The sequence below is a fragment of the Euprymna scolopes genome, chromosome 15 (genome assembly GCF_053919585.1).
Source record: "Euprymna scolopes isolate OS-2025 chromosome 15, ASM5391958v1, whole genome shotgun sequence".
Taxonomy (NCBI): Eukaryota; Metazoa; Mollusca; class Cephalopoda; order Sepiida; family Sepiolidae; genus Euprymna; species Euprymna scolopes.
The window spans coordinates 54,741,109-54,766,981 of record NC_136496.1 but is presented as its reverse complement, the minus strand read 5'-3'; the positions used below and the strand labels follow the sequence as shown (position 1 = coordinate 54,766,981).

At 30.4% G+C, this 25,873-nt stretch overlaps 1 protein-coding gene across 2 annotated transcripts in view; it reads right to left on the bottom strand.

Moving 5' to 3' along the window:
* Positions 1–279: 279 nt before the first annotated feature.
* The window catches only part of LOC145293833 (putative protein BRICK1-B), a 45,144-nt gene continuing 19,550 nt past the window's right edge, over positions 280–25,873 (bottom strand). The window contains exons 2-4 of one of the 2 annotated variants that reach the window (XM_080140490.1): positions 23,842–23,924; positions 5,857–5,950; positions 280–1,312 (exon numbers count right to left, since the gene is read on the bottom strand). In XM_080140490.1, the coding sequence (XP_079996616.1) occupies positions 5,894–5,950; positions 23,842–23,924 (140 nt within the window). In that variant the 3' untranslated portion in view covers positions 280–1,312; positions 5,857–5,893. The remainder of the gene's footprint in view (positions 1,313–5,856; positions 5,951–23,841; positions 23,925–25,873) is intronic. The other variant, XM_080140491.1, reaches the window with a different exon arrangement.

Here is a 25,873-nt window from a genome sequence, read left to right as displayed (position 1 = left end):
AAATAGAAATCTAAACAAGTCATGTTATGACAAGCATCTATATATAGAAACTTTATTGAAATGAATCCATCAGGCAAAAGAATGTGTAAAAGACTAGGATTGCATATTGAGAGTCTATGTGTCTGGCATTGTTACTACTGGTTTAGCATTATTAAACTTATGCAAATATTCAGGAAAGTTAGATAAGATATTAAAAAAGGAAATGTTAGCAGTTTTTAGAGAAATTAAAAAAAAAAAAAACAAAAAAAAAAATCAGAAAAAAAAAACAAAACAAAAACAACTGATGCATGTTGTTTATTTTTGTATGAAACTTGCTGACCATCAAGAAAACAACACAAACTAAGAAATTAATGGTGGTTTCAATTATTCATATTTTGTATAAAAGAAATTTTAGCTGACGCAATTATTATGCCCCCCCCCCGCTTCCTCAATTCTTATCTCTAAAGGAATAATAATATCTAAGTTTTATCTAGAATATTTATTGAATCTTGAAAAAAGACACATTTGATGATAGCCAACGTCCAGGAAGCCAAACAAGAATTTAGTACATGAGTAAAATACATAAATATCAAGTTTGACCATTCCAAAATGTGTAACAAAAAATAAAGAGGCATTTTGTTTGGGGGTACAAGAGTTTATAAAAAAAAAAGTTTAATTTTGAATTAAAAAAAAAAAAAAAAAAATTAAAAAATAATACCTTACTAAGATTTGTTTTTCAATAAAAATTATTTTTGGCACTTGTAATTATTTTGCAGGATAAATATTTAAATATTTCTATAATTTTATACGCATAAAAAATTAGTCTAGAAGCATCTGCATAAAAAATATAATTTGAAGGAGTTAGCATAGTAACTAAATATCAAAATAAAAGGCATGTAAAACAATTTAATGCATCAAATTACCTTCATTTTTATGTCTTTAATATTTCCAATATGTATATGTAGTAACAATTAGATTATAGTATGCAAAGACAAAAGAAAAAAAAAATGCAGAGTACATGTCCATTGGCTAAAAAACAAAGTGACTTCAGTAGTCAGAGAATAATCTCAATACATTCTGATATGTCTCCTCACCAATCATGGTACGTGCAGGTTGTTATTAGTAAAGAGGGGGAGAGTCATTAACGGTGGTTGGATACTGTTGGATATTTTGTCTGATATTCAGCATGGAGAAATCACAGGAAAGACAAGAGTCTTGTTTTAAAATCGTTGTCGTCATTCCCCTCCTCCTCTTTAACAGAGTAGTCATTATGCAATGCACTCACGATCTCCTTTAAAAGCCATTGTTAAGAAAGAGTCTCTCCTTTTGTAATCTGCCAAAAGAAAAGGGAAATAAAATAAACAATATGCATTATTATAGGAAATTAACATTCTTCTGCAAGTCATAATTAAAAAAAAAAAAAGAAAAAAAAAGGCAAAATTAATCCATTAAAATAAATTTGACATTTTATTAAATTAGACATTTTGAAATTAAATTGTACTCAAGTCAGTTTTTATGTATTTATATTGATTAAATAGGAAAATGTTGCAGCAAGGCAAAGTAATCAGTAATGTGCTCGCTTCACTTGTTTCAGTTTTTCATATTTACTCAGTAAACATTGCTTTGATAAGAAACAAGTTCATCACACCATGAAAGTAACAAACTAAGCAACTAAATGACACATTACATAGGAAAATATGTTTTAAAAAAGAACTGAGCATTCATAATTTCGCTTTTCTAGATATTTATCTGTAGCTGAGAAACTAAAAACAAAATGATAACCAAACACAGTGAAGGTATTGGCGAGAACTGTAGAATCACAGCATAAAATCAAAACTTGTTCTCTATAGCCAGAAAGTAAAAAACATCTTGGCTTGGTGGTGCATTTGGAGCACAGAATTTTCTATAAGAGAAAACTGCATTTTTCTCTGAAGTTTATTTCATATTTGAATCCTTTACATATCATCCATTCTATTTCTGTTTGTGAGGAAATTTCTGCAATCCTAGACTCCAACACATTAATATAAATATTAAATATGTACATGGTCTTGCAGCAAAACCTGGCACTTGACAAAAAGAAAAAGAGAGCAGACAGTTTAGCTTTCAATGCAACTGCCACTCGCAGAGACGACCATATCAAGGTAGGCGTGAAAGGAGTCGCACATTTTGGTGACCATGTTTTTGTCTACAGCTGTAAATGACAACTTCCAGTCTGGTCAGGATTGTGGCCACAAGTCTGGCAACTAGTGGTGAGAAACATTGGATCTTCTTTACTTTGTATACAAGAGTAGAATTCTGCTGGAAGACGCAAGAGCATCTGGCAATAATCTTATCTTTACAGGTCTTTACCATGCTCCTTAGCACCTCCTGGCATTTCATTTACTTTTTGTCAGATGTTGGATTTTGCTGGAAGACCCATTTTGAAAATGTATCTAAATGTTTGACAAAATGTATTGATTTTCATGATTAACAAATGTTAAAATAATTACAAAGTTAGAAAATATTCAAATCAGAATAACTATAAACTTTTAGTCTGGGTAAGCTAATAGTCAAAATTACCAATATAAAGGATTCTAATCAATAAGCAAAAATGACTGAAGAAATAAAATGAAGTAATAAATGAGAAGAAAAGAATATGAACATATCACTGTGAAATACTTACAACAATCTTTTAATCAGAGTAAAAAATAAATCTATTGAAGGAATCTCAAAAATAGCTGAAGATATTTATAAAATATTTGAAGACAAATTCTTTAATGTTTATTTTCAAATAAAATTAACTCTAGTTGATCACCACATTTAAAAAATTTGCTAAAAAATGACATTTTGCAGAAATGTTTGATTGAGAAAATTCTGATGAACCAAGGGAGACAATGTCACCTGGTTGAATAAATTAATATGTTAGCAATAAATCGGAAACGGCTTCAGTATATTAATACCATATCTGATGTTAATCTTGAAGTCGTTTATATTCGTTTCTTACAAAATAAATATTTGTAAGTTTTTCAACTTGTAAATATTTAAGGTACAATCATTCATTACAATATGGTAGGAGTAAATTCAAGAAATTATTGCTTTGAGGGAAGGACCAGGTTGAATATAGATTTGGTACAAATAGCTTTTTTTACTATTAAAAAAAAAACAAAAAACAAAAAAAAAACAGAAAACAAACTTTTAATCTTTTACGTGCAGAGTTAAATTTCATTCTTGTAATTATTCAAATTATCCCTTAAGGAAAAATTGTTTATGCAATATGGTTTTATATATCTCTTGTTAGCAGAAGTCTTCATATCTACAACTTAGGTTAGTTTCAGCTCTGTAAACAAATGTTTGATAAAATATATTAAAAATTCATAAAAATTCAGTTTTGTAAAAAATTCAAAAACTGCTAGATCAGTGCAGGTTAATTGTTTTGGAATATTTTAATTCTAAAATATTCTAGGACTAGGAACAAAATGTAATAATGTGTTCTGATATTATACTTCATCCATTTCATCCTCGGTCAGTGGAGGAGAAATCCTTTATATGGTGAAAATTTTCACCACATTAAAAACAGGCCTTGTATCTAACTTTGTCTCGCAAGAAAACAAGGTCTACTTGAATAAAAAAAAAAAAAAAAAAGCAATAAAAATAGCCAGTTTAAGAGATTAATGTGAAATTCAGCAAGTACTCACCAAACTATTTGATCATTTATGAATACAATTTGGAAAGACGCTAGAATTTGAGTGATGCCAGATATGCTAAACTTGTTCCTTGTTAAACTTTGAGCAAAAGTGTAAAACTTTGTTAAACTGTTAGCAAAAGAGACAATTAGTTGGGTTTATTTACAAAAGACCAAAATAAGTTTCAGTTTAGCTTATTCCCTATAAGATGCAAGCATCATAAAAATATTTGGAAGACAATGATATAATCAAAGATAAAATTTGTAAATTTATACAAAAAAAACAAAACAAAAAATAGATGTTAAAATTCCACATTAGAATATATGTAAAAAGATTTAAAATATTCAATAGAAATTGTGGAATGACACAATTGTTCAAATTAATTAATATTTTTGAAATCTGAAGCACAAATGAAAAGATAATTTTCAACATTTCAAGTAATACTTTAGCTATAAGAATCTGGATGAGGTTTCAATCTAAAGTAGAAATGAGTCAAGAAATCATTTAAAATGGAAGTACAGAGTTATTTCCCTTTGTCGCCTGTTCAATTGAAGTAAAATGAAAGGATAATCAAGTTTGAGATTTTTTTTTTAATTTTTAAAAGTTATTCTATTTAATTTAAAAAATTTTATTTTAAAAATAAAATCGCTTTTGGGTGTTGGTCACGAAAAACAATTTATTGCTGAAAAATGATTGAGAAAAACTACTTTAAATATTTTAAAAGCAAATGCTTCGATAAAGACACCATCCATAAAAGAAGTTCAGCACACATGGCACAGAATTAAAATAGTTAAATACAGAAAAAGTGCAGGCAATAAAATAATGGGAGAAAAAAAAGTCACATCTACATTTGCAGGGAAGAAATAAAAAATAGCCATTAAGAAGACAAGCTGAGTTCTCCAAAGTGATGAAGTCTAAAGATGAGAATGCGAGCATACTTGATAAGAGGTTGCTAATTAAAAATGACAAGTGAATTTTTTTTTTTTTTAATATAAAAAACTAAGAAAGAAAAGAAGCAAGCTGTCAGTTTCTTCAGCTTGAAAAATAAAAATGATTAAAAATTTATTGATTAAAAAAAAAAAAAAACTTTAATGAAATATAAAACGTTTAAGAAATAAAATAGTTGTTGAATGCAGGATTTCATCAATAAAAAGGGTGGAGAACAAGTAGAAATGATAATAATAATAATAATAATAATAAGTTTCAAGCAAACTTTTAACTCGTTCCAGATTTATAAAAAAAAAGAGAAAAAATTTTTTGCACAGATCTCCCACCACCAAAAGTGTTTTTTTATATTATTAAAAAGTGAAAATATAATGTATTTGTTTTTCTTAATTCTGTAATAAATTTGTGTGTGTGTATGTGTATTTGGATTAATTGGATCTGTCTAAACTTATTTAGATGACTTTATTAAAAGACATTAAGCATGAGCCATTTCATACTAAAGCGAGTAGTTTCTTTAAGTTAGCAAAATAAAAACAGTAGAAAATTTTGCAACCCCCTTTAATAGTTCAATTGTTGGCATGAATAATTTGGTGGTTGTTTAAAATATCAGTCCATTTTGATAAACAATTTCAGTCTTGTTTATTGCTTCCGGAATCACATTTTATCGTTTTGATAGATTTGTGGAACTAATTTTTCGGGGATTTTTGTAATTTTAGAAATGAAAAAAAAAAAAAAAAAAAAAATCAGAAAAATAAATCAGAAAAGTTAAAGTTCAAAAATACTTTTTAAAGGAAATTTGGAAATTAAATTTTAACAGCTGCTAAAAATAGAATCACAAATGTCAACTTTCTTTATATTGCTGTAATCAATTATGGAGGCAAACAAAATGGCTAAAATCTATAATGCTATCATGTTTATGTTAAAAAAAAACAAACAAAAAACAAAAACAAATTAAAAATAATGAATATAAAGAAAAAAAATGTTACTTAATTTTAAGCATTTGAAGCTACTGTATCAAAAATAGGGTCTTTTTCTCATGGTTTTCAGAGAAAAAAAATCCTTTTTCAAAAGTTTATGAATTTTTAGAGATGATCAAATATTGTGGAGAAGCTTTGTCAACAGGCACTTTTATACAGAGGACGGAAATGACAGAAAGAAAACGTGAAACACATTCTAACACGATTGTTTTGTTGAGCAATAAAAGAGGACAAGATGACGATAGAGGGTTGACTAAATCGGAAATGTTCAGGAAGAGATACTTGACGTTTACCTGGAAGAGAAATGGAGAAGAGACAGAGTTTGCTGCTCTACAACAACGATGCAACACTGTTGTCAGGGGACTTTGTAGGCTCAGGGCCAACAACCTATATAAGACAATAACCAATTAAGAAAAAAAAAAAAAAAAAAAAAAAAAAAAAAAAAAAAAAAAAAAAAAATGAAAAAAGAAAAATGGGAAAAATAAAAACCAAACACTGCAAAGCTAGCAAAAATCAAAACATTCAGCTTCATTCTGAGAAAATACTTTTTTTTTTTCTCTCCAATATGAAAAAATTTGTTTTTTTAAATTATGAAATAAAACAAGGCAAGATTAAAAAATGATGCATACTGCAATATGTATCACAGCATTTATTTGTATTATTCAGACTACTGTTCTCTTTTTGGATTTGGTTTCATTATTTTATGGCATATAAACCTTTTTAGAGTTATTTTATGCCAAATCCACTAATTTGGGAAAAATGTTTTCTGCTTCAAGTTCTAATATTTATTAATGTTGTTTAGTTGTTTTGTAGAGGAAAATTGTTTTTTGTTTTTAACTTTGCAGAATATGACGTAGTTTTGCAAAGGAAATAAAAACATATTTGGTGCATTTTGAGTCAAGAAGTTAGTATCTTCAGACAGCCTGATCTGGTAGCATTAGATGTAAATTTTGAATATTATTCAATTGTTTGGCTGATAAGTGCATCTTATTGAACTCCAGAACTGGTACAAAATTTCAAATTATTTAATCTATGAGAGTAGATTGCTTATTCCGCCAGCAGCATATACAAGTTTTAGGCAAGCCATAAATGTATCCATATTGACACTTGAAACAACATGGACATGAATACACTAGAAGACTGTAACTTAAAATTGATTATTAATTAGCACTTTATGTCCAACATTGTAAGAATAACATCCACGCTGAGAACAGTAGTTCAAATAATCCCAAACAATTCTCATCTCAAAAGTTTTTAGAGATATTTTAAAGAAATATTCCTGAAACTTAAAATTTTCAAAAGTTACTAATTAAAATAAGCTTGTTATATTCCGATACCAATGTTATCTTCGCACTTTCTATCACCAAAGCCATTTATCTCACACAATATATCACACAATTGAATAACTATGATTGTCCTAAAACTATAAATATTAGAACTGCACGCCTGTGTCTTCCGTTTTCCTGCTTTCCGGCTGACTACAATATGGTTGTCTTCAAGTCTAACGTAAATAAGTTCTTGATGAGCCGTTCCATATAAGTTATCAACTTTACCAAATTTTCATTACTAATGATTACTATAATGTCCAATTTCTACTTTACACTCTTTAACCCTTATCCTTGAGTGGCCTCTTGGCCTTGATAATGTGGTGATGCCTATGTAAAAAAAAAAAAAAAAAAAAAAAAAAAAAAAAAAAAAAGATCAGATACCAGTGATAGGCCATTTTCTCAATATAACTCGCATGCTTTGTGAATATTTAGTCCTTGATGAGTCACATGTTAAGACTTTTGTAGTGAAAACAGTTTTTTTTTTTATTTTAATAAATAAGTAAAGATAATTTGATATTTCTTGTGAGGTTAATGTTGTCGGCTCGCTATCACTTCAAATTCATGACTTGAAACATTTCGTTTCTGAATTTTTGAGATGAGAATTGGTTATTCATATTACTTGGATTCATCGAACTACTGTTCTCATCTTGAGTGTTATTTTCACAACGTTTCGGTCAATGTAACCTCCGACCTTCTTCAGGTTGGTCTTGTTGAATTCAAGAATGTTTCTATCAAACTCAGGAATTTGGATAGAATTTCGAGCAGAACCCTTTATTTATTTCACGGGGGTTCCATGCTCTTGTTCCATAGTTGTGCTCAGCATGGGCAACCGCAAAATACAATATTTACGACCTCTATCCAGTCATGGCTGATGGAACAAGAGCATGCTACCCTCGTGAAGTAAATAAAGGGTTCCGAAATTCTGTCCAAATTCCCGAGTTCCACAGAAACATTCTCAAGTTCAACTAGATACACTTGAAACATTTCATAACTTTGTAAACATGAAACAAAAATCTCATTTATAGACAATAACATTTTGATAATCTATATCTATAAAAGTGAAATTGTCTGTGTGTCTGTGTACATTTCCCTATCAAATTACTCAATTTTCAGTCTACAGACTCAAGATTTGACATAAGGGGTATTGAGATTCGGGAAAAAATCTTTTTAATCGGTTTTCGGACAGAAATTTGGCTATCAAGGGGTCAAAGTTCAACAATTTGACCTTTGAAAACTCTACAAAACTTCTCTGCCAATTTTGTGTCTAAATACTTGAAATTTTAGATTTAGGTTACCCAAACTAGAATCTAACATTTCAATAGATTTTATATATATATATATATATATATATATATATATATATATATATGCACATAAAGTTATGAACAGTACATAGGGCCCAAGCAAAGCTGGGCTGAACTGCTAGTTTTGATATAAATTTACCTTTTGCCTTTTTGTTTGCAATTTAGTTGTTTTTTTCAAGACGAATATGCAAATTAGTTAAGTCTGTAGGAGTATATAAAAAGTATATAAAAAAGATGGTGTGTCTATTGTGTCGTTAAATTAACTTGAAATTGACTTTACTGCTAGTGCAAAAAATGAGCCCAACTTTTGCATTCATTTATTTAAACGCAATTGTAGAGAAAACAAAGATTAAAAAAAAAAAAAAGCATGTTTTTAAAATAAAAATGGTAAAATTCTTCACTTCTTTCTTTGAGAAAGAACAAAATTTATGACTAATTGATCAGATTAAATTAGTCTTTAGCTGACAAATTTTGAAATGTGAAAATTAAAATTGCAACGTTTTACAAGTTATTTACACCCAATAATTTTGAGATTGAAACAACATTATCTTAAAGTTAGTCATAATTTTATAGCAATCTGATTCAATTAATAATTTGAGGCCAAGCAACAGTTGCTGTACATTTCTTATATATATATATATATATATATATATATATAGTGAGCCGTTTACATCTGCCAAATTTGCCGTCTATATCAAACATACAGACACAGAACAAGCTGTGTGCAGTAGCACACACATGCAAATTACGTCCATGCCTTGACAGGGCATTTATCTTTTCTCAAGAGAGGTATGAAATTCATATAAATAAACTCTTACACACACAATGAACTTCCAACGTATGCTTTGACGAACTTTTGCATACATTCATGCACGCATACACACAACGAACGGTTATCTACATGCATGCTAGTTATAAACACACTCTCTAACGTTCATAACCTTTCTGTGTAAATAAATATTCCTTGTACATATGTAAATATATGATCCTATTTCAGCATGCTTCATTTCGATGTACTTATAACACGTGCACTTATGTCGATTGTTTTCTTTATTACGCTGTCCTAGTAATGACAACCTCCAACTATCCAGCTTATCGAACACACAGCCCATTCACGTAACCGGTTCATATACGCAGCCTACAAAGAGAGGATCCAGCTATACAACCGGTATATCAAACTGCACACTAGGTCCCCCACAAACTGGTGACCCTCGATGATGTGTAAGCCTTACCTCACACAATGATGTATGTTTATGGTGCGCGCACATGTTTATGTGTGCACTGCTTGGTGCCAAGCGAAAAAAAGAAAAGGGAAACTGAAGGCTATGTCAGAGGTCACAGGAAATGCACGCGTATCAAAGTATTGTGATGTTTGCGCGCATGTGTGTGTGCTACTGTACACAGCTGGTTCTGTGTGTTTGATCTAGACAAAGCAAATTTGGCAGATGTAAATGGCTCACTATATATATATATACACACACACACACATACATACACACAAAACGTACAATAAAATTTACCACTGTCAAAACAAGTAACAGAGACATAAGTATGACACTAATAAAAGGCGGAATTCCCCCCCCCCCCAAACAAATAACAGTAAAAACTTGTAAAATAAAACGAATTCATTGTAATTTTTGCTGTATTCTCAAGAAGATAGATAAAAAAAATTTTAAACATTTTTTTACTCTCCATAAAGTTGAATTTCTACAAAATTCCCAAAAAACCTAAAAACGGGAAAATTGGAACTGAATATTATTTCTATATATTTTGATGTAAACCATGAAAAAATGTAATTTTTAAAATTTTCTCAAAAATCAAATAGTTGATCATTTTCGTTATTTTTACAGACTTAAAAAAAAAAAAAAAAAAAAAAAAAAAAAAAGCTGAACTATATATATAAACTGAAATAAGATAATATACAAAAACATTCATGTTTGAACCAAAATTTTAACAAGGTATAATGTATATTTGTACTAACTTTTTCCTCTATATTTTTAATGTTTAATTTGGCTGTGTTTGGAAAAATTTGCCGCTATTGTCATTTTTTGAAGGTTTTGTCAATTTGTGATGTTCAAATCAAATTTTGCTGGTTTTATGGTGTGTAAAATAAATGTTTATATGCGATTTAAACCCTGATCCTTCTTCAATATAGAGTAAAAATTATGATGAATTAATTTCATTCGTTTTTACTTGGATTTTTATTATGGGTGTTAAAAATTAGCCATACCTAACAGAGATATTATCAATAAAGTTCTATCAATGTTAAAGATAAACTTGAAACAACAAAATCAGAATTTTTCTCCACAAATCTAAAATGATATCTCATCTAAATCTAATCAGAATCTAAAATTTCCATGAAGAATCTCACCCACACAGCCAAATAAAACCATTTATCATTTTAAAATCAGAAAGATAACCAAAATTCATTCTACTTATTCAAGTAATACTTCACGAGAGAACATGAAAACGATGTTGCAAGATGATACACATCATAATGAAATATTGATTTCTAAGAAATGTTTCTGAAATTTAAGTTTTCAAGAGTTATTAAAATGTTATATCAACATCTTCTGAAGGCCATTGATGTGCATGACACAATAGGAAATGCATGACTATAAAAACAGGTTACAAGAATTGTTGATGCCAGAGAAAAAGTTCATTGCATCTCATTAGAAGCCTCTGCCTCGATAGGGGTGAAGCACGACATACTTAACAGTGAATCTGCTGAAAGACAAAATGAAGATTATATTGCAAACATATTGGAAATTGATGAAATCTTCTTTGATCAACTTACGCGATCAAAACTAAAAGGATCAGAAATGTGTGAGTTGGCATTGTTGATGGAGGGAAAACAAGGTTTCCCAAGAAATGTGAAGAACTTGCTTTCAAATAATGCGAATGTACAAAGTTTTTTTGAAGCAGTGAATTTAAAAAAAAAAAACTGGAAAGCCATGAAGTGATTATCACACGAATCATTAACAATATATCATTTCATTATTTTACACAGAAAGAAACAGATTTTAGAGTAATGTTATATTATTACTTTTATGAATGTAAAAATGGGATTCACTTTTTTTTAAAACCGATATTTTCTTTTATTTTTTTAATATTATTTGAAAGAGGAAAAGAAAAGCATTGCACCAACATCAGCAAAGTTGATTCATGATAATATGATACGATACCACATTGGATTCGTATACATGTTATGTCTGTTCAGCTTGTCGATGTTCTTCAGGAGATTAATTTTGAATGTGAGGGTGATAATGACCATCAACCGACACTGACAGTAGTGACGAGGATTCTGTTGATGTATTCAAAGTAAACGGAAATTAGCATTGAACAATTTTCAAAAACGAATATTAAATCTAATGAAAACTAGCAAAGAATTCAAATTATCAATTTTTATTGATTATAAACTAAATGTATTTACATAGCATAGTTTTTTTGCCTCTCTCTCCTTCAACTATCATGTTATTTTTTAAATGAGGTTTTGAAAGTTACATTTAATTACAGTACTGTTTTGTCATCGAATTAGTTGAACCAAATGAACTTGGTTATAGCAATGTTCTAATCTATAAAATTAAAAGATGAAAATTAAATCATTTCAATCTTTTAATATGTAAAGATTTGATAAGAATTTGAAATGAAGAGATTTTTGCAACAATTTGATTTTTCTGACTTCAAATAAATCCTTATTTCTACAATTTTTGAAGTTATAACACAGTGATATACAATTTATTGGGTTTAAACTTTCCTCCCCCAAATTCAAATGCCATATATTTTTTGAAGGGGGGGGGGTACAGATATAAGTTTCTAATATAGTTTGGATCAGCAACATGTAATTTGTGCACCACATGACTCTGGACTGAAAAAAAAAAAGAAAAAATACCAATAATTGAGAATTCTCTCTTTGCTGATAGCCAAACAAAGCTTAAATATTAAAAAGCTTGTCAAAATTTGCCTTGTTTTAATCATGCCTTTTTAGTAGTTATTCAAAATTCCACCCCAAAATCATGCAAAACAAAATAGACTGCAGCTACAAAATATTACAAAAATAAATAAAACCATTAAAATAAAATATTAAATGAAGAAATTGTTGACAGATTTTTTAAGAGAAAATTAAAAAAAAAAAAAAAAACACATTTAGATGAGAGAAATCTTACACAGATGGCAAAAAGAAAGTTTGCACTTGTAATTTTTTCAAAAACTGCAAATTTAAACTAAATTTAATGTAACTGTTTTAAAAAAAAAAAAAAAACCTTATTTGATTCGCCTTTTATTCTTCTATAATTTTACCTGATCATATTTGACTTTTAATTGAAATATTCTAGTGTTCACGTCAATTTAAAAGAAATGACTTCAAATTGAGGAGGCAAAAAGAAAGTCCACACAATGGAAAATTGTTATTTAAATATAACTTTAGGACATTAATGCAACACAATTACAATGGGAACACAATGAACTAGTTAATATTTAGTAGCATAGCCCTTCTGCAATTTGACAGCCTGCAATCTTTTGGGAATTCCTTGAATTAGACTGCAGCAATTTTTCGGAGAAAGGGCATCCCACTTTTCTTTAATTTTTGTCTAAAGTTCTTTCAAATTTGAAATTTTATCGTAGCTGTTGCTTGATGTAATGCCATACGTTTTTGATAGGATTGAGATCTGGAGATTGTGCAGGCCAATCCAAACATGGAATATCATGCTCTTCCAGGAACCTCTTGACATTGCCAGCTGTGTGAATAGGAGCATTATCCTGCATGAAAATGGGATTATCATCCAAATTTCGACCAAAGTAGGGTAGAAAATGCTCAGTCAACATATTACTGTACTTGGTCGAATTAATTCGACCTTGCAAGCGAACTATAGGCCTTGGACCTTTGGTACTAATAATGCCCCACACCAAAATTGAATCTCCACCACCTTGCACTTGACCAATATGAAGTGTAATGATCTTCATTGCATCTGACGAAATCCAGATAGCACTTTTTGTTCTTTACAGAAATCATTGGCTTGCGTCTTGCAACATATCTTCGCAAATTAAATTCCTTTAATCTGTTCTTGACATTAGAAATAGAGCACTTTTTAACAAAATTGCACTGTTGTTGGATTTGGGTAACCGTTTCAAATCTGTTTGTTAGGCTGCAGATCTTGATAGTATTGTCTTCCCTGTTAGAAGTAACACTAGTACAACCAGATTTAGGGGCATCATGAACACTGCCGGTGTTTTGGTGATTTTGCACAGTCTTTCGTACCTTTTTTTCATCACATTTCAATCTGCGTCAGATTTCTCAACTGGATAAACCAGATAGATGGAAATTAATGAGCTCCTGATTATCACTAAGAGAAAGTCGTGGCATATGGACTAAATGTTAAGTTGTATAATCTGGAACAACAACAATTAAGATCAGAGATGCTTTGTTGCCTGTTAGTGGATATTTTAAACCGATTTAGGGGCGATAATTTAAGCTGGTTTTAGGTGAATTTGTTGCTTCAAACTTTCTTTTAGCCTCCTCAATTTGAAGTTATTTTTTTTTAAATTGACGTGAACACTAGAATGTTTCAATTAAAATTCAAATATGAACAAGTAAAATTATAGAAGAATAAAACGCGAATCAAATGAGGTATAAACAGTAACATAAAATTTAGCTTAAATTTGCAGTTTTTGAAAAAAATACAAGTGCAGACTGCCAGCACTGTATGTATTTAGTGCAAACCAAGAACATTTCATTTCTGAATTTTTGAGAGGAGATTGGTTAGTCGTATTATTTGGATTCTTCAGACTTTTCTTATTTTGAATGTCATATTTACAATGTTTCGGTTGATGTAACCTTCGACCTTTAAGTGTATCTTGTTAAACTTGGGAATTTGCACGGAATTTTGAATGAAACCCTTTAATTCATGGGGGTAGCATGCTCTCAATGCGTCAACCATGACTCGATAGAAGTCTTAAGTAATTTGAAATTCTTTTATACTGAGAACAAAACCTTCAGAAGGTCACTTTTAGAACTGAATTTTTCCAAGCACTCTAACAACAGCAACACGGTATGAATTTTAGGAGCCTATTTTATTTTTAGATGGAAATACACTAGATATTACTACATATTATAATATATATATATATATATATATATTAGTAATTTATAAAATATATATGGCGATTAAGCTACACTGAATATTCTGCGTTTCATCCACTATAGGATTCGTCAGGCTTATGTGCCTGACGAATCCTATAGTGGATGAAGCGCAGAATATTCAGTGTAGCTTAATCGCCATATATATTTTATAAATTACTAATATATATATATATATATATATATATATATATATATATATATATATATAGTAGTAAGTTATGAAAATATATATGGTAATTAAGCTACATGAAATACACTTGTCATATATATTTTCATAACTTACTACCAAGCTCTATGTCTATGTATTGAGCAGTGTTGAAGTAATTACTGAAAAATTTACGCATAAAATTATATCTTATATAGAGTATATTAATTTATGTGATTAAATGAAGTAATCATATATATATATATATATATATATATATATATATATATATATATATATATATATATATATATATAATTACTATCTACTTATCTCTGTACTTATTAAAAAGTAAATTTTTCCAGTATCACATTTGTCACTATACAAAACCAACGAAGGAATTGCTATGCAAATCTTTCACTCAACATTTCCAGTAAATACTGCAGCATCTTTTCGCAGAATATGCACATTTTGTCACCATTTAATAATTATAATTTCTTTTCAAGTCACTCTCAAATACATAATCCCACATAGTAATATTTCACCTTCATTAAATTAAGTCCTCCCATGAAACTTAGAACTTTTTTCATAGCCATTAGCCACTGAAAAATTATTCACCTTAATTTTCTACTTACGTTTTACACCATTCATAGATATGAAAGCCCTGAACAGAAAGAAAAAACTATATTATTTCTTTAAATAAGCTTCATTACATTCAACATTAAAACAGGATTCTGTATCACTTCTTGGCATTCGTGCATAAACAGATCCTACTACTACTACTACGGCTATTGTTGTTGTTATTACTAATACTACTAGTAAACACATAACAGTTTTGTTTATTTTAAAAAGGTACCCTTTTCACCTATCAATTTTATAAAAACCCAACAAAAACAATGCATTTATCTGGACGTGCACTTACTGGGGTTTGGCTAAGCTATTGTAACACATTTCATATTTTTTAATTTATTTATACCAATAATGGCATAAAAATACTTATTTCAAGATTTCCGGGTAATTCTACATTTCAGAAACCAAAACACTCAAAATACCATCATTTTGTTTGAAAATATATATCTTTCACTCACTATGCCTTAATAAATAATAATCTACATGATATATTTGAATAGTTTTTAGGAAAGTAATGATAAAAATGTTATGTGGTTTAGAAGCTTGCTACCACTCTCCCCTGGAGGAATATCATCATGAAATTTGATAATTTGAAAAACATCAATCTCACTTGTTGGGGTACAAAATAAATTTATGTTTTTTTTTGTTGTCTTCAAACTCTTTAACACGTGTTTCAAAACATTTTTTTCTAGATATTTTTTGTCCATCAGATAATGAATAAATTAATATTTTTATTATTTTTATGTGTTAAAATTATAATTCTGTATTGATTTCTCATTTGGTACACTCGTTTTTTAAATAAGGACTCCCTGCCAAAAAAATAAGATCCTACTCTTTAATGTGATTATGTGTGAATATCCTAAAAGAAGAACTGACAACAAAACTAATTAGGAGTAAAGGGTGGATCATTTGTGAATATAAATTTAATATACAATGAACCTTCATTGCCTCTCTTGCCTTTTAGAAAAGCTAATATATAGCTAGCAGGACCCATTAACTGACGTTGACTGATTGACGCAGACCCCCCACCCACCTCATAAAAAATTGAAGCATAGTTGTTGATGACTAACCCCCAACCTCCTCATGTTAAAAATGACTTTTGGAATTGACACCTCCAACCATCGAAAAGTACTTGTCTCTGCCAAATTTAAATGAGATTTTTGTAATCAGCATAGTAGAAATCATTTAATATATTTAATTTTGCTTATTTTTTTTTTTTCAGCACAATTGTAACCTGTAGATTGCAATGAAAATTAATGTTTAATTTATTTTGTTTTTAGCATGATTTTTTTTTGTGTAGAAAGCGACACCATATTGTATAATTTCTGGAGCATTCGTTTATTTATTGTAGAAGTGGATTCCAGAATATGTAAATAGTCAAGTATCAGCCAATCAAAATGGGCGGAATTTGAGAAGGGCGAATTTATTATTTTTGAATCGAAATATAGAAAAATTATGTCATGTGTATGTATGTAAAAACCAGTTAATAGTGGTGCAAGCACAATATTATAGAAAAATATAGAATTTGACCCAGTCGAAATAACTAAGTAAAAAATATAACTACTGGTTGTGGTGGAAGCACTAAATATAGACAGAAAAATAGGAAATCCTTCCTCTGTAGATGTGGCGATTGTGATGGTGTTGCACATCGGATATAATATAGCATTTTATTATGAGTGAATGTGGTAGAAATGGTGGTCATAAACTACATAAGATAATGGCTGTCAGGGTAGATGGATTGAGTGTGTGTGGCATCTGTTTTTGTAAACCTATGGTACTTTGGTCAAGAACTTCTACAATCAAAATATTATATATGGAGATTATGCTAGCACTAATTCTAGTTTTGATTGACAAATTCACACTCTAAAATTTTTTTCCCTTGAATCTGTTGTTATCATTGACCTTAAATCCAAATGACAAATTCCAAACCTGAAATTTTTTAACCCTACCACTAACTTTATCCAAATAGCACTCACTTCAAAATAAAAACCCTATCATTACTACAACTAACCATAAGTCTGAGTGGCAACCCCCCCATTGTACAAACCGTATTAAAACGCACATAGAAAAATAAATTAACTGCTCTAAAATGACAAAACAACTGACAAAAATAATTTAGAGAGGATCATTTTCGCATATCAATTTAATGTACAATGAACCCTCATTTCCTGGTCACTCTTGCTTTTTAGAGCAGTTGTCTTGATATTTTTCCAATTTGAAGAGCTAGTGTGTGTGTGTATATTAGTCAGGTCACGTCATATGCTACTGGTACCATATAACCCAGTACTACCTGCCTCATGGTCGGGTCACCGGCGACTAAACTGGTTCCCCTACCAGACTTGTTTGGTGAGGAGGGCGGCTAGTCTCCCTGAAGGATTAAAAGCAAGATCTTTCAAAGGGCGAATGAACCCTTTTTCGGGGTCAATGGCCAACTAGCACTGTGTGTTTGTGTGTATATGTGTGTGTTGGGGTGGAGAAGGCTCCCTTAAGGCGTGGTGAAGGCAACATTTCTAGGAGAAGCAAATCTCCAATTTAAAAAACCATAAAGCGGGAGACCACTACCCGCATTAAGCTGGTCTGCAGTCAGTTTAACTTGTTGCTGGCTATCTTGCTCTTGCTTGTTGCTGGATCTCAACATTTTGAACCGAGAGAGAGAGAGAGAGAGAGAGAGAGAGAGACTTAGCTCTCGTACAAAGCTAAGACTCTGTAACATCATGTGTGTATAGATACTCCCTCAGGCATTTGTCAATAAAAATTGTCCTGTGACGATGGAAGTCATTTTTGGTTTCATGGACTTTAAGTGTCTGAGGGAGTGGCACTCGTCTGACAAGACGTTGCAATCATCATATATATATATATATATATATATATATATATATAAATAACTAGAAGTGGATTAGTTTACATCTATATATATATATATATATATATATATATATATATATATATATATATATATAAAAGTGAAAATGTGTGTATGTATGTTCGCTTTTTGTGTATGTCCGCAAAAGGATTTTTTTTGGCGGTTTTTCGAGGCCGTCGCTCATTTTTAAAACTTTTTATATCACGTCGAAATCATAATATCTAGGAGTTACGAACGGGGGTTGCGTGTGTATTTAATTTACCCGACTTTCAAAAGCTAAATATTCAACATTTTTTGATCGGCGCATGTAGATTCGCCTTTTCGTATAATAAAAGCAAAACTAATACGAAGGTTGTTGCATCGTTCTCAGCGTGATCGCCAGGAACGTCCAAAAGCAATCAGCTTTGATTAATGCGTTTTTTTCCTTATATCAGACAATTGCTATTCAATTTGGGCAATCCCTTTTCAATGGGTAGCTGGTTTCCCACCCTCCCATCATCTTTGGGAAGCCCAAACTGCCCCGCAGTAACTGAAAAAACGGTCCCGCAGTGAAACAAAGTAAACGAACGCCAAAAAAACTGCCCAGTCATCGTAACGCTCCCGCGATTACCTCATTAAGGGGCCACCTGTCAATGAAACCTCCTTGATTTGACTAACTTTAATTAATTGACCTAAAGTCCAAAATTTACATATACAAATAAATAAATAAATATACAAATAAATAAATGGAGAATCATATTTTGGAGAGGCAGTTGGGGCAATTTAGCAAAAGATGTTAATCTACAATAATACCAAAGAAATCCTGTCAATATATTCATTTTTAAACACAGTCTTGGTATTAGATTTCAGTTTCTTGTATACAAAATGCAATTTTGAGTCCTACAACATTTTTAAATGCATACACGGAATTTTTATGATATTACATATTTGTGCATTTACTGCAAATTATTTGAAAACCATTAATTTCTGGATTCTTTGCACAAAAGAACATTTATATGGCAAATGTCATCGCTTAATCTTGTGTTTTAACTAAAAATGTAGTGCAAAATATGTGATGAAATGCATAGGATTTTAAAAAGAGAAAAATATCCAAACGTGTGAGGTAAAAAAATAGTCATAACTTCATCGTTTTTAATTTTAAAAAGATTCTTTCTTAGATTATCAAGCGTTTTCTATGCATGTCATTATTGAGATATTCAATTTTTTTATAAGTTTCCTGACGTTTTTTTGTACAGACATTTGAAACTGTTGTAGACTCTTTAAAATTCAGTATATTATTGCTATACATCTTGAGATGACTGACCAAATTTTATGATTTCAGATTCAAAGGAACAGCTACAGCAGGAATTGGAACATAACCTACAAAGCCTGATTGTCCCAGCTGGTGAATTTCAAAAATGCAATCTGGATGCAAAGACACTTTTTCAACTTGGAAAAAATACCACAGAAACGCATGGAATGCTTCACACTGCTTTTGGACCATCTTGCATGAATTGAGAATCAGTTTTTGAGTGGCATAAGAGATTCAAGGAAGGCAGGGAGTTTGAAGGATGATGAAAGGTGTGAAAGGAGTAAGGAAGTCTGAACACCATTAATTGGCCAAATAAAGAATTTCATGGATAAGGACCATTGTGTGTCTATAGAGATAATATGTGCACAGTTTGATGTCAGTGTGGAAAATATACCCAAAATCATTTGTGCGGAACTGAAGATGCAGAAGATTTGTGCAAAGTTTGTCCCATAGATGCTCAGAGAAGATAAGACGATATCATGACAGCAGGGAGATAGTTGAGCTGATCAATTCAGATCTTGCAGTTCTTGATGATCTGGTGACCTGCGATGAAAGCTGGATTTACTGCTATGACACAGAGTTTCCAATGGAAGCATGCTGGCCCTCCCAGGCCCAAGAAGGCCAAACAGAGCAAATCCTCCTAGAAACTTGGATTCCTTTTTCTTGACAGCACGGGCACAATCTACATGTACTGCGTTCCCACTGGACAGATGGTCAATAAGGAATACTATGTTGAGGTTATAAGAGAGTTCAGGAAGAGATTCTCTTGGAAGACCGGCACTCTTCAAATCAGGTCAGTGGCATTTCCACCAGGACAATGCACCAGTCCACAATTCCATCCTCGTCACAGACTATTTAACTGTGTGTGTGTGTTCGTCTGTTAAAATGACGAGGATCATCTGATCATCCTGTAGGGTAAGGTGGGGGGCGGGGTCATCATCGGTATGGATATGGCTAATAAGCCCAATCTTTGCTTGAAAAGTTCTGTTCCAGTGGGAACAGGGAATCATAGATGTCGAGGGTTTCAAAACATTGTCCTTCCTGCGCTTCTCTGCAGTAACCTTTCGGTAACTTTCATATTTGCAGGCACCGTCATGAATAGTGGCCGCCACTTGGCTCTATCTAAAGCTGTCTACTCCCATGATGACGGATCAATGTTGAAGGCTTTCAGTGATACCTTTAACCAAAATGGGCATCAAGACAGTTCGTCACCCTCCTTATAGTCGAGATCTTGCTCCCTGCGACTTGGTTATTCCTCAAGCTCAAGGAAAACCTTAAAAGCTGTTGTTATGAGACAACTGAACAGACGAAAGAGGCTGTGACGAGGGTCATTGACACGTTCACACAAAAGAACTTCTATGGGGCCTCCCAGAAATTGTTGGAATGATACACTGCAGCTGTAGGAGATCAGTTCGAAGGGGAATAGTGCTTTATGTGTGTACTATCAAGAAAAATATCTATACGAAAAAAAAAAAATATGTGGAAACTTATTGAAGGCACCTCATATTGCTAATTCATGGAGGTTAAATTTTTTATTACATCAGCCATGACCATGTATAAGTTTTTATAATTTTAGGATTGCCTGTAGTAAGGATAACATCCAACATGAAAATAGTAGTCTGAATAATCCACATTATCAATCCTCATTTCAAAAGTTAAAAAATATTAAATTTTTTGTATAAAAAAAAAAAAAGGTAAAATTTTATTATCGTAAAAACCAATGAGAAAGGATTTTAGGTTAACTATAAAAAAGCATGTTGACCAAAAAGTTTTGTTGTCAGAGTAAAAGGAAATGCAAATTCGAATAAAAAGCAAAAGGCATTAAAATAAGCTTACTAATAAAAATAGTGAAGAAATCATTGGCAAAAAGCACTTAATATTAAATGGAGGTGCATAAAACAATTACTAAAAGAAAAAAAAAATTACTTTTATTATAAAAAAATTTCTTACTAAGAAAAATTGCTGATAATGAGGCAGATATTGAAGTTATCAAACCAAAATTAATACAGGTTAATGAGTAAAATGAATATTTAATTAGGAAATATTTATAATTTAAAGCATCAAGAAATAGGGAAGATATCAAAAGCAAGTGACAATTTACTAAGACCAATAAACAGACAATTTTTGTTCTATTCATTGAATAACCAAGATTAAAAATAAAATAAACATTACATTTAACATATATACAGGCACTTATGGAGCAAAATTCCTTGATAAAACTATCACTAAAATTATAGAAAAATGAATAAAAAAATTTGTGATGAGAAAATATTTTCTTTACATCTGTTTTTTTATTTTTTAATACAACATATGACAATGGCAGAAAAGCATTTTCAAGCAAAGTGTGTATTCATTACTAAAATTTTCTAAAACATGTCAACAAGTCCATAAAAGTATCATTTTTACAAGCAAAATTTGTGGCTAATTCATTAGCAAAACTTTATAAAATGATACATTATAATCATTTCTTAATAGCTTTAATTTTTTTTAATTAAAAATGTTTTATTACAAAATGTATACATCTTTTCCCTTTCTTTTCGGCTCTCTTATTGTTCCCCTCCCTCTTTATAGGTTTTCAACTTTGTTGAAATCATCTTATGCCAACAACTCGAGACAACTTGTAGACATTCATAGTTCTCTTGGGCCTTAACACACAGCTGCTAACACTCACTTTTTTGTATATAAACTTTTTTTTCTTTTTTTTTTTAAGAGGTTTTAAAAAGAATCCAGCAGGCTTTTAAAGTTTCCCATTTTGTCTTTTTGCTATCTTATAAATAAAATTGTGGCTCTTGTCCGTTTCTTTGTTTGCAAACTCCTAGCATTTTGGAAATAGTTTGTCATAACCATCTATATTTTGAAAGTATATTATCCACGGTTGCACTTTGATAAGCAGGTTTCATTTTGATCCAAAGGTTCACACTGCATTTAACATCCATAAAAATACATTTTACCTGATTTATTACTTGAAAATTATAGAAATTAAAAAATAGAAATATTAAAAGGTTTAAAGTGTGGAGCAGAAATACACACAAAGATCTTTGTAGGTTCTCAAGAAATGTGGAGTGCGCGTTGAGGGGAATAAAGACTATAAATTTGAGAAACTTTATTTCAATTACTGTTTACTCACAACCCCCACATGCAATCAATGCCGAATATATCCCTCGGCCCCATCTCAAAAATTGATCATAACATGCAAAAAATAAGATTGGGTGGAAACCCACTCACCTCGTTTGAGAGGGGCTCTCAGGCACCTGCAATCCATTGTTTCTGCTATCTAAATATATCAGACTTAGAGGATTTAGCAGGCATGTAGAGTCCAATCTTCTAAATTGATTGAATTTTTATTATATATTTGTCAAGAAGCCTTAGTGGCATCAGTAATGGACTAAGGAGGGGAGGGGTAAGCTGTTGTCATTAGTTATGGGATATGTGTAATGGGCTTGGAATTACCAGCCAATTGTTTGAATTTAACCTTTCACCACCTATATCGTCCAAGTATTGGCCAAAGTGAACTATTATCCTTTAGTTCCATAATGATCAACTGCTCAGCAACTAGAATTTTGTCCTCAAACATTACAGGTTATCACACAGTTAACAGGTGGTCCCATATCCTTTTGCAAAGGTATAATCAGCATATTCTAGCCTAAACCGAATACAGTATTATGGGTTGAGTACAAAAGGATATAAGGTTCCTCATTCAATCATAAACACCATTGCAGTTCCATGCTCATATACATATACAACTCTTATGATGGATCTGCACTTGATAGCAAAATAATTTTGTACGATTTTTCAATGAGATACTCATTTTAAATTGTTCAATGGAATTACAATTTTAATTTATCAGAAAAAAAAAAAAAAAAAAAAAATCAAATTTGGTGAATTTGAAAAACAGAAGAGTCAAAGTCCACAGCAAACTGTGTCAGATAAAATTTTTTTCTTTTTTTAAAAAAAAATTAATTTCTTTCCTTTGTCAGATCTTTTAAATGTCTTCATTTGGATGCATCACTGCTTTTAGTAAGGATAGTATAGCATCAAGGATTTTTCAGTTCTTCCAGATTGAAATAAACATTTATGTGCATACCACAGGATGTATAATTCTGGTGAAAAGTTTTGCAACACCATCGGGGAAAAAAAAAAAAAAAAAATCAGAGGACTGATAGCAAACTACAATTATTTTTGTAAAGAATGAAGATAATGTTTTTATTTGTATTTATATGCATTCTTAGATCTTTGAGAGAGACTGACCATTGGTCAGTCATGCTTCAGTTTGAAATAGAATTTGTATTGAATGGATACATCTTAAAAATGGATTTGTATCTCAACATTATAACTCATAGAAATTAATCTTCATTTTGAATTCCCAAGTAGAAAAATCAGCCAGCTATTAAAAGTTTTCATCAGAATATATTTTAAGACAAATTAAACCTTTAAGAGATGAAAAATAATTAGGAAATGCAAATGTTACTAATTATTAAAATTCAATTAAATGTACAAGAGAGTTATTATCCATTGGCAATGCAAAAAAAAAAAAAAAAAAAAAAAAAAAAAGCAGCAATCATGACGTGAAAAACTCACCCTGGCTTCAATATACTCTACTTTTCTTTCCAGCTGTGTTAGTTTCTCATTCAGTGTTGCTAAACGAGACCGACACGAAAGATCTGAAAAGAATAGAATTATTATTAAAACCATTTTCAAATGAACAAACCAAGTATTTTAAATTTCTTTTTTAAAATCATTAGCAAACATTAATCTTGTATGGTTGTTTGATATACGGAGAGAAGTGATGAGAAGAATGGAACAAAGGGGAATAGTAGTAACAACATAAGTGGAGAGAAAAAAAATAGAGATGGAAGGTAAAATAAAAAAGACGTTAACAGTCACCATGGCAACAAGGATTTTAATTGACTAACTCAATATAGTTCCATTGGAATAGTTTTTATGCTTTAATAGTAAATATTTATTATTATAGCATAAAAAATGAATGGATCAGTTTATTTTGTACCTTGACAGTAAGTGAGATTGAGGTTTTTTCTGTTTTCAAATTTCCTAACAAAATTCCTCACAGGGGAATGATACCAAGCTTTCAAGCACCAGGAGGGTTAAATAAAATCTAACACAAAATGTTTTTTAACAAACATTTTTATGATTATTTTCTTAAAATTTCTTCAAATATATCATGTAGATAATTATTTATGAAAACATGTGAAAGAATATTTATTTTTAAATAAAATGGTGATATTTTGAGGACATAAAGTGCTTTGGTTTTTAAAATATGACTTATTAGAACTACCTTAAAATCTGTAATTATCCAAAGAGTTTTTATGGTTGCTGGGCATTACTGATTTACCTTTTTTTTTACCCTCAAATTTACTTGATCCTTTAACCCCAACACAGTCCAGGGTGATGGAAGATGCTAAAGTTAGTTTTGCCTCATGTACATATCATATGCCAATCAAAATGGGTGCCATATGAACTCATTTTCAAAAACTAGCAACACTTGAAAATTTAAAAGAATATTCTTTAATTTTCACTCAAACTTAGAATAATAAACCGGTTAAAGTTATGATTCAATCCGGAGTTTCATTTTCTGTGTAGCAGACAGCTGGTGTCAATGAAGAAAAGGTTCTTTCTCATTAATGAATTATGTTAAATTTAGATAAGAAAATAATTGAAGGAGTTTTTATTTTTTTAACACTCAAACATTATCTCCCCCTTTTTCATTCAAATTTGTTTTTCAGTTTTTTTTTGTAATAAAATATATTATAAAATATATTTAAATAAAAATAATTTTTAACAAAAAATGAGTACAAATAGTTTGAAATTTTGTTTTTGACTCAAATGAATCTGGATCTTAAAAAAGAAAAAAAAAAGAAAAAGTTTAAAATGAAATTCATACAGACTTATTTCAAGAGTTTTTTTTTTTTTATAAAATATGCATCAAGTGCACTTGAAACCAAATCACAACGTAATATTAGGAAAATAAACAAATATTTTACTTGTTTTAAATTTATTACGAATATATTTCAGAGGTAGACTCCATCTTCAGTGTTGTTTTTGCTTCACTTTTTTCCTTTTCTTTTTCGAGAAAGAAGTCTGTATAGAGCTGCGCGTTGTATCTGACGGTTGTATTTTGAAATGTTTGAACTGTGCATAGGTAATGCGTGATTAACGTCAAGGATGAGAGTTCAATACAGACTTCTTTCTCCAAATTTACAATATGGCAAGGAAGAAAAGGAAAAAAAAAACAAACCCTAAAACAACACACTGAAGATGGAGTCTACCTCTGAAATATATTTGTGATAAATTTCAAACAAGTAAAATATTTGTTTATTTTCCTAATATTACGTTGTGATTTCGTTTCAAGCGCACTTGATGCGTATTTTATTTTATTCAAATTAAAACGTTTCTATTGAACCCTCATCCTTGAAAGTTTTTTTTTTTTTTTTTTTATTAAATAACACTTAATATATTTTGTACACACACACACATATATATATATATATATATATATATATATATATATGCTGCTATTTCAAACAAATTAAACCGACTTTTGCCAAACTAAAATTTGGATTAGAGATAGTCTACAGTTAAAAAGAATAGCTAG